This window comes from Ruditapes philippinarum, unplaced genomic scaffold (genome assembly GCF_026571515.1).
Source record: "Ruditapes philippinarum isolate M1 unplaced genomic scaffold, ASM2657151v2 ctg8288_1_1_1_1, whole genome shotgun sequence".
Taxonomy (NCBI): Eukaryota; Metazoa; Mollusca; class Bivalvia; order Venerida; family Veneridae; genus Ruditapes; species Ruditapes philippinarum.
Window position 1 is genome coordinate 1 of NW_026866372.1, and position 10,742 is coordinate 10,742.

The 10,742-nt window shown below is 30.2% G+C and overlaps 1 protein-coding gene across 1 annotated transcript; it reads right to left on the reverse strand.

The window, feature by feature from the left end:
- Positions 1 to 1,476: 1,476 nt before the first annotated feature.
- On the reverse strand, positions 1,477 to 10,665 carry LOC132732318 (X-linked retinitis pigmentosa GTPase regulator-like; the record flags this gene model as incomplete). Its single annotated transcript, XM_060718714.1, has 11 exons — positions 10,582 to 10,665; positions 9,147 to 9,272; positions 7,336 to 7,428; positions 6,777 to 6,839; positions 5,914 to 6,069; positions 5,345 to 5,494; positions 4,627 to 4,779; positions 3,893 to 4,045; positions 2,983 to 3,107; positions 2,469 to 2,666; positions 1,477 to 1,609 (listed from the first exon to the last, which is right to left on the reverse strand). Coding segments are annotated over exons 1-11 (1,381 nt in total), but the record flags the coding sequence as incomplete, so codon positions are not given.
- Between the last annotated feature and the right edge of the window lie 77 nt (positions 10,666 to 10,742).

Here is a 10,742-nt window from a genome sequence, read left to right on the forward strand (position 1 = left end):
ATAATAATAATAATAATAATAATAATGATGATGATGATGATGATGATGATGATGATGATGATGATGATGATGATGATGATGATAATAATTATAATTATAATAATAATAATAAAATATAATAATAATAATAATAATAATTATAATGTAATAATAATCATAAGAATCATAACATAGATATAATAATAATAACAATAATAGAAATTAAGATAATGATTAAAAACAATAATAAATAATAAAAACATATTAATAAAAATAAAAATTACAATAATAATTTTTACTACTACTACTAATAATAATAATAATAACAATCGTTAATAATAGAAAAATATATATTTATAATAATAATAATAATAATAATAATAATAATAATAATTATAATAAAAATAATAATAATAATTGTAATCATAATAATCATAATAATAATAATTGTAATACTAAAAACAAAAATAATCAATATAATAGTAACTATAATAATAATAATAATAATAATAATAATAATAATAATAATAATAATAATAATAATAATAATTATAATGATAATAATCCTTATAATAATAATTAAAGTAATGATTATATAAATTATAATCGCATCATGGAATTTAATTCTTCTTCCTTGTTTTCATTATTATTTTTATTATTATTATTAATATCTATTATTATTATTATTGTTATTTTTATAATTATTATAATTATTACTATTATTATTATGTATCATAAATAGTTATAAATAATTCGTAATCTCTTATTAAAAGAAAATTAAATGTATAACTGTAAAATAATTTGAAAATGAATCATTTGATGAAAATCCAGTTGGATTTTTTTCCAATAACTTTTATTGGAAAAAAAATCCAGTTGGAATTTTTTCCAACAAAAATAATTGGAAATAAATCCAATCGGATTTTCATTTTTTTCAAAGCACCTTATTGGTAATTCAGGGTGTATAATTATGTTAATTTCTATCGAAAACTATCATTTGCCTTTAATTATTATCGCTTTTATGCTTTTTTAAATTTTTCTGTAAAAATCCAGTCGGAATTTTTTCCAGCTTTTAAAATGGGATTTTTTTATTTTAGAGAATAAGTTCTTCAAAACTAGTCAGAAAGTCATTAAAGGATGTATGAATGGTTATTTTTATAGTTTAAGCATTGCTGGAAAAATTGAAATTCCCGTTGGAATAAATTATAATGTTGGAAAAAATTCCAATTGGAATATAAGTAAATTCCGGCCGGACAGCATAATTCCGGGCGGAATACATGAATTTCCGCCCGGATTTTTTTTTAAAATACAATTTTTGATAAGAAAAAAATTTAAAATAGATTAAAATGAAGTCAATTATTTATAATTAACATTAAATCTATCAGATGAAATGATTTTTAAGTGTTTAGGGCAATTATAAATGGTAGTGAAGTTTGCCACTATCCCGGTGGTGCAAAGATTTTCCGGTGGCTGTTGTAAGATAAGTTAACTATATTTTACCTGGTTGTTTTTGTAAAGGAGCTGACTCTATTCTGCGTGACTTTGGTGCTGGGACGGTCTGGTGTAAATGTTCTGATGGTACCTTGTGAGCACCAGCCAGGGGTGGCAAGGTACGGTTTAAATCATTTTTAAACTGTAATGGAAATTTTTAGTATCTTTTTAAGTACATGAAAAAAACATGGAGCACATAATACCTGAATATCAGTCATTTTGTAAAAGGCCGACATGAAGTTCACATAGTTTACTTGTACCTGCATAAATGTACTTGCATAAATGGTACATATGCTAGACAATGGTACACAATGAATAATAAAAATAGCGACTTTCTAGTATTACTAGTTTAGGCAGATACTCATTTCTGCATAATTTCAGGCAGTTTACTCCCAAGAAGAACCACAGCACTTCTGTAAACAATATCTTTAACAGAGATAGAATCACAACAACTTAAACAAAGAGAATTAAAACTTTAACAGAGATAGTTTCACAATAACTTAAACAAAGAGAATTAAAACTTTAACAGAGATAGTTTCACAATAACTTAAACAAAGAGAATTAAAACTTTAACAGAGATAGAATCACAACAACTTAAACAAAGAGAATTAAAACTTTAACAGAGATAGAATCACAACAACTTAAACAAAGAGAATTAAAACTTTAACAGAGATAGAATCACAACAACTTAAACAAAGAGAATTAAAACTATGTGTATGTACAACTAAAATGAAAAAGATTGAATAAACTTAAAACAAGATTATTTCATTTATACATTTATATTTCCCCAAATTTCTTATAAGACTCATTTAATTCTAAAATCTATGTTTAAAGCACATATAGAAAAAATACTTAAATCAGACAAATCTGAATATTCCGAAATAACAAAAATTTTCATGAACAAAAGTCTGAACTATAGAACATAAGCCTCCTAAGTGAAACATGAAGGGTAAACAATGGAAGCATTAGACAACACAAGGGAAACATTATGTTACACTTACAGATTCGTTGGTTTTTCTCCGCCTATCTCTTGCTGTAACACTGTTGTTAAGGTCTATAGAACCATCAGCTCGTAGACTATGATTGAGCATTCCATTTAACTTTGGTTCCCCTATCAATTCATCATCTGAACTAAACTGGTTATCATCCTCTCTATTTGGTTTGGCTAAACATATCATGTGACACCCTCCACACATTACCTGTGCATAGGAACAATATATATAAATCACCGACGCTATATACAAGGGCAGTAATTATTATACAAGTATATATCTAGCATATTACAACATATTTAAAGTACAGTGTAGTTTGCTAAAAAATATCTTGTAATTTTGTGCAGAACTGGATTTAGTTGCTAAATAATTAAGGGTAAAACAATGAATGATAAGTATAAGAAATGAAATGATATCTATGATATCTAGCAATGCAAAAGGTTACAATATATTGCATCAAACAGCGACTGCAGGAAAATAATAATAAGAATCAAAGATAGTACTAAAGAACTTTAGTACTTACTTTTTGTACAGTAAATTTTGAAAATCTTTTCACTCTAAGTGGTATAAATTGATTAGAAAAACTTTCTTGTCCTAACGCTAACTTCCCATGTCTTCCATCCCCGAATGTGTATAACTGACCTTTATCTGCAATATAGATATAAACATCATCAATATTATTTCATACTTAACATATATTACCTTCACATTAATGATACAAGTTGGAAAATCTAAAAAAAAAAAAAAAAAAATCATGTCATACCTATCCCTCTCATAGTATTATTTAGACTATCTGCTAACAAGACAGGTAAACCTGAGGGTTATTGAATATGAAAACGAGTTAAGAAATCTTTGGTTTTAAGTTGGAATAAAAATTATTTTGTCTCTGCTTGGTTCATTTTATATATCATCACCTTTGTGCAATAACTGGTTAACTCCTATTAAATTTAGAAAGACTTAACCCGTTACTGCACTCAGGTGACTATATTTCATATACATGATGTGAAAAATTAGCGCAAGTCTGTTTTAGTGTTTCCTTTACTTCTTAAAAGGTATCCAGACAAATACATTGTTATTCTACAATAAAAGTTCTGGCAGTACATATCTTTAGATTGTTTGATGCAAAAAGAAAAGAAAAACACTAAAACTAAGGAAATGTTAAAAACCAATGTAAAACTTCTTCTAAAATACCTTTATTAAAACATACAACACAACTGGACATAAAGAAACAGTTCACAAAATTGCAAGAGATACAAACAGATTTGAATTGTCCCGAATGTATACTTGAATTTCTGCTAATAAGCGTATGTTAAGGAACAAGTATAAGTTCCCCCGCACCTTATTGACAAACAGCACATGGCATTGTGAACATTGAACATAACAAATAAATTGACCAGTGACACTATTAAGACATAGACAATAATACAACTTACCTGATATAAGAGAAGAATGGCTTTCACCACATGATGCATATTTCACTTTAAAATTAATATTAAGTTTTCTTGGCGTAGATATTTGTAAAAAATGTGTTCCATGACCTAGCTGGCCACTTGCACCATCTCCAAATGTGTAGACATTGCCACTTTCTGAAATCACATAAATGTGTAACCTGTGTCAAAGATTACCTATACTTACTTATTAATGAAAGTTACATATTAAATTAGGTACAAATCTTAAAAATATCTTGATATATCCAAGCTCCCCGAATCATTTTTGTATAACATAATTATATAAGAAGCAATTACCAAATCATAACAAAAGTCATAGGGTAGAATAATAATTATATGTATCACTTTCCCACATCTAATAGACAAACATTTCAATCAGAATAACAACTGCAAAATCATTATTACCATTCGTGGAGCATTTTAAGGGATATGTCCATCCACATATTTAAGATCCAACTAAATGTGATTTTGTCAGATGTTGTCTGCTGTATGAATATTTACTTACACTGTAACGCTTCAACATTATGGATTGTCACCTTCTGACATCACATTAGACAAAATAGTAAACAAATCATATGACGTATCATAACATTACATGTCTTCTTCAGTGAATAAAAATTGTTCACTTTCCACTTTATAACCACTTATATCACTCACAAAACCAAGCTAATGAAAAATGTCTACATAACAAACTTAAACTTATGTGTATTTAATATTACCTGTGACAGCTAAAGTATGTGACCCACCACACGCCACTGATATGACTTTTTCAGGTATATCAACCTTTTGTGGAGTATCTGTTTCATCAGGGTCATCACCCAACCCTAGTTTACCACCCTCACTCTCTCCAAATGTGTATAAATCTCCTGATTCTATAATACACAATATATAAAATGATATCTTCTATATTAATAATTATAATACAAAGTATGATATAATGTCAAGGGCAAGTCACTTCATTGATCTTAAAAATATCAGAAGTGAAATATATTGATCATGTGCAATAATGATACATAAGACATATGATAGGCAGATTTAGTACCTTATTTATTTGACAGAAACAATTAATGATTAATGCTTAATATCTGTTTAAAGCATGGGTACAAGTTAAAAATGTCAGAAAGCCAGAAATTCCTAATCCAGCATTAATCTAATTGGTTTTATATAGAAGAAGAGTGCTTTAAGGTGAACTTCAGGCAAAGGCGTAAAAACATGTACCAATGCAGGGTTTTCAATTTTATTTCAGGCAACAGATGTGCCAGCAAAAACAACTATTTTGGACAATGGTCAAGAGGGATATTTTAGTCTACAGACTGAAATCACAACCGATTTTAACAGCATTTCAACCGATGATATGAATTGCCAATATGTTAATAATGAAAACCCTGCCAATAGTTTTAAGAAACACCCAAATTAAAGTAGGATATAATGACTTACCAGTGACAAGTGCTGTATGATAATAACCACATGATATACAAGTGACCACATCTTCTATTTGCAATTCTTCTGGGTCTGGACATTCTGTCTTACCCCCTAGACCAAGTTGTCCTTCACTTCCCCCACCCCACACAAATACTGCACCATCCTCTACAAAATATGAATATAAAGTGAGTGATTATTCCTAGAAGGTGTTTTATCTAGTTTAATCTACATCAATTGAATAAATAAACTTATCAAACATGTATTTGAGAAATATACAGGCAAATAACAAGCTGCATGATATGTATTGAAAGAAATTTGTGTAAATTTGAACAGTCAAATATCTTCAGAAAATACTGCTGAACCAAAAACTTTTATCTAAACAGATATTTTTAAGATGCCTGAAACCTTCAAGAGAAAATCCAGCCCCTTTGAGCGGCCCGGATTGCTTGCATGTGTTTAGATGTCCGAATTAGTACAATTTGTAGTACATCATAGTGCAATTCAAAGTGTGTAGCAGCAAACCTTGCATTAACAGACGAAAAACCAACTTTAAATTTAAGTTTAATATTTAAATTGCTGCCCACCTGTGAGAGCTACAGAGTGATCTGCCCCTGCTGCTAACATTCTATACTGTTGCTCTACTAGACTGTCAATACATTTAGGAACATTGCTAGCTGGAGAATCTTCTACACCCAGCTGACCCTCACCATTGGCACCAAATGAATAGAGCTTCCCTGATTCTGTAAACAATATATTTTCTTCGATGAATATGAAAGTACTTATATCAACAACAGTTGTTTGTAAGACAAAGGGTTGACTGTAAGTAAAGAGGCATAACTCTGTAAAAAGGTAACTCAGAGTTACGGGACCTGTTCCCATCATGGAAGATAATCATAGAGAACCAGTGAGTAAATTTCTACCCCACCAATTAAGTTGTTTTTCAGAATACTCAGATACAAATTAATTTGCACGCAAATCTTCCCAAAAGTGTGATGGTGACACTGGCCCAAGACTGAGTACAATAAGTTGAATAGCACGCTATAAATAAGCTAGTGTTTAAACTTCACAACACTGATGCCAAACTTCATCTTCACTAAAGATTATAAAGTCATAGCTGATACAGTATAATATTCTCATTCTATCTAAAAAACAAGGGGATATTTGTAGCTCTTGTCAAACTATAGTGATTATTTCCAGATATGCACTGAAGTATCTGTACACATACTTCAACAATGATAGCTGATGAAAATCACAATAAAAATTATAAGAGAAATTTTACTTTCTTTAAAAACATATTTTGTAAATATAAAAAGATAATATCAAAATAATAATGATACCATAGTAAAATTATGGCACTAAAATAGTTTAAAACAGAAAATGAAGTAGTTAAATGTAAACTTATAAAGACTAAAGATACTGCTTAGAAATGTTAAGAATTACAACTTACCTGTTGCAACAATTGTATGAACTCTTCCACATGCTACAAGCTTCACTTTCTCTGTCTTTAATGCTTTAAAATGCAAGCATTAGTCATTTAAAATATTACAAAATAAACATTAAACTAGACATACAATGTATGTTCATTGGACATCATAGGACATGGATGCCCCCATATTCCACTGTTTTGTAAGTATACAGATAGATATCATGACACACTGACACTGACAAGGGCAAATCTATATACCTCACCAAAACAATTAGGGCATAAACATGTGCTATAACTAGAATATATCAGTTTCAGTGTCATTTGTGGCTCAATATGTAAATTATGGTCGCAGAACCTACATGTTTAATAAATGGTAATGCCATAAAATACAAATACTGGTAATATTGCTGCTAAATTATCAGCTTACAAGTCAAGTCAAAAAAAAAGAAAAAAAGAATAGTATGCTTAGTCAAATTTAAAGAACAATTTACTGTCTGCAGTTTTTTTATAAAGATAAACTTCAAAGTTCAAACAGATTCTAAATTTCTTGTTAAGGAAATTAAAATTAAAAGCAACTTACATTTGATACAGCTTGGCCTATCAGCTGTTTTACTGGTTCCCAGACCAAGTTGACCCCAATCATTGGAACCAAATGTGAATACTCTCCCAGTCTCTGAAATATATATTAGTACACTCACCTTCTTTCTATTATATAATGCAGTAATGGGTATGGTAACAAGAGCTGTCCGTAAGACAGCGCGCTCGACTTTTTTATTGCTTGCCAATAAAAAAAGTTTTTGCAGTAAAAGGCAATACAAGAATCTCTGTATTTTTATAGTGAACAATGGCCATGAGCATTAAGATATTTAGTGAAGAATTATTTTACTGAATTGTGTGATACCCTTGAACACTGCAGCAAAGTTTGAAATGTTTAAGTCAAAAGAGGGCTGGTAAGAAAGAAAAAAAAACTGAGTTGAGCCTTAAATAAATTTAATAGTATTAAACCCACTTTGAGAGAATAAGGTATTTTTACGTCACTCAGAACACCTTGGTAAATGACATAATAACATAATTTTTCAAGAAATCTATGCCAAGGAAGCAGTATATTTTTGTACAATCAGCATAATATATAGATTTGACTTTGTATGTGAAAGTATTATAGTTACCTTATAATACAAGTAATAGATAAATTTTATCAAGCTTTTTTAGATGTTGTCAGTTGGTCACAAGTGGATCTCTTTCACACAGGCTGTTTATATGACATAATTTATGGTAAAGTGAACAAGTGGATAGGAATGAATTTTTTTAGATTTTTTAAGTTTTTTAGTGCTTGCCTATAATACAAAACATTGACAGTTAAGGGCCATAATTCAAATAAAATCTTTGACAGAATTACCTTCTCCTGGACATGTTTGGGAATCATGATTGTAAACAAGTATTCCAACTTTCAAATTAATATCTCAAACAGTTCAGTCAAAAAGTGGACTGGTACTAAAAACTTAACCAAGATTCTAAGTCGATAAAAGGCCTTAATTTTTAAAACAAATCCTTGACAGAGTTACCTTCTCTTGCGTACAGATGGGGGTAATGATGTGAAATAGCATTAAAAGTTTCAAAGCAATATCTCAAAGGGTTAAGGCAATAAGTGGATTTTACCCATATTCAATGTATTTTCTAAGTCAAAAAGGGGCATAATTCTGTCAAAAACCTTGACAGAGTTATGTCCTCTTGTCTGTTGATGAAGGTCGTGATGGTAAACAAGTATGGTCAGTTTCAAAGCAATACCTCCAATGGTTTTGAAATAAAGTGAGGTGGTACAAAAAACTTAACCAAGCTCAATACACTTTCTAAGTCAAAAAAAGGGCCATAATTCTGTCAAAAACCTTGACAGAGTTATGTACTCTTGTCTGTAGATGGAGGTTATGATGGTGAACAAGTATGGTAAGTTTCAAAGCCATACTTGTAATACTTCTGAAATAAAGTGGGGTGGTACGAAAAACTTAACCAAGGTGTGACGCCGACGCCGACGCCGGGGCGAGTAGGATAGCTCCCCTTTTCATAGAAAAGTCGAGCTAAAAATGCATATTTAGGTATTACTTCAACTAACCACTGCGATCTGTCAAAAGTAATATATATGAAATGAAGCATTAGTAGTTTCAATATTCTTAATGCTGCACAGTCCATTTGTAACATTTCAGATGATGCACAGGGTATATCCCGTTGAATCTGCACAAATGTAGTATCAATTTTTCACTCCTATCCTTGCACTTTTGCACAGACTGAACAGTTACTTCTGATCAATCCCACTGATAATTTGTATACAAGTAGGTCAGTATCTTTACATAAAGACTGTCAGGGTAGATATAATTCATACTGTCTATATTTGTATACCTGCAACCAATGCTGTGTGTTCATCTCCACATGCCACATCACGTACACGGTCATTCCTAACCCAGAACTTGTTCGGCAAATTGTCAGCAAACTTGCTTTTGCCAAATGTAAAGACAGCTCCAGAATCTACAAAAAAAAAAAAAAAAAAAAAAAAAAAAAATTATTTTTAATAAATAAACACTTCTATCAAGTAATACTACTTTAATCACAATGCACCTGTCATTTGTAACCTTTATCAAGAAATATAATAATATCATTACAATAATTACATATTTTATACTATTATCATTACTTTGTTAAAAGCTTATTTATTACTTTGTTAAAAGCACTTATTGCCATATACAGATTCCAAGGAAAGTTAGGATGTCTAACAGGTATGGTAGGTCTTTGGTATAGACTTAACAATCTGACTGTTTGAATGAAAAAGTACTTCAGATTTCCTGATTTCAATGAAAAGTTTTTGTTATTCCGCATAATCCACAAAGTGGGTAGTTATGCATGGTATCATAAATGATCGGTGTATAACTGATGATGTGATGTAGTATCATGTACAAGAGACTATCAAATAAAAATAAGATGTGTATTAATTTCAGTTTGGGCACAAATCATGTAAGGGTAATATGGTGTTTTTAGCAATCTTTTTTCTGCCTTTTAAGATTAAGCACCTTCATTACAGCCCCTACACCTTGTACATACAGTAATACTAATACAGATTTCGATTTTGGATGTCTGAGAAAATTTGCATCCAGGGTAGTGCTTTTGGGTAAAGTTAAGTACTACAGTGGTACTTAGTATTACCGTAAATCTGTTAGAATGAAAAGGGACTTAATAACACTCATTGACTTTTTACTAGTACTGACACTTAAAAGTGCACAGATATTTCCATCTTTAAGTCTATAACTAAAGGCAAAAACTTTTAAGCCAATTTGCAATGTTTATAGACCGAAGCTCAATGAGTTGACATGTTTGGAAACTGCAATATCTGCAGGATGTGGTACTGGCAAAGAGTACTATACAAAAACTTTAATAAAAAAAACTGATAACATATTTAATATTATGACTGATTTAAAAGGTGTATCTTTTTCAACTCAATTCATGCACAGCCTCCTATCCCTTAAAAAAAGACTCGAATTTTCAATTTTCAAACCCCTGGATGAATAACCCGATCATATTTACAATGGATACAGAAAACTACAGATGCAACAAGGTAAACAGGTTATGAAAGCGTTTGTAAAAGTGACCAACTCCAAAAAAGAGAGAAGTTTAGACATGAAAAAAATGGTCCACTTATCATTTCGTTGCAAATGCAAACTGGTTTGACATCAAAATGTAATGACTGATATTATTTATGAAATTTGTTCATATTCTTTTGACGCAGAGACGGTTAAATCGTGTTCATAAGGAAAGACATTGCATAAACTGAATAAAGTTTCACCAGGAATATCGGAATCGTCTTCCGCCGCCATATTTGTTACCAACAATAAAGCAGGTGCTCGTGACGTAAAGTGAATTCGTAATAATGATAGTTTGTGAAATATGAACAAGGGTTGTGAAAGACTAAATATCTATAAATATATTTCATTTTATACTCAGAAA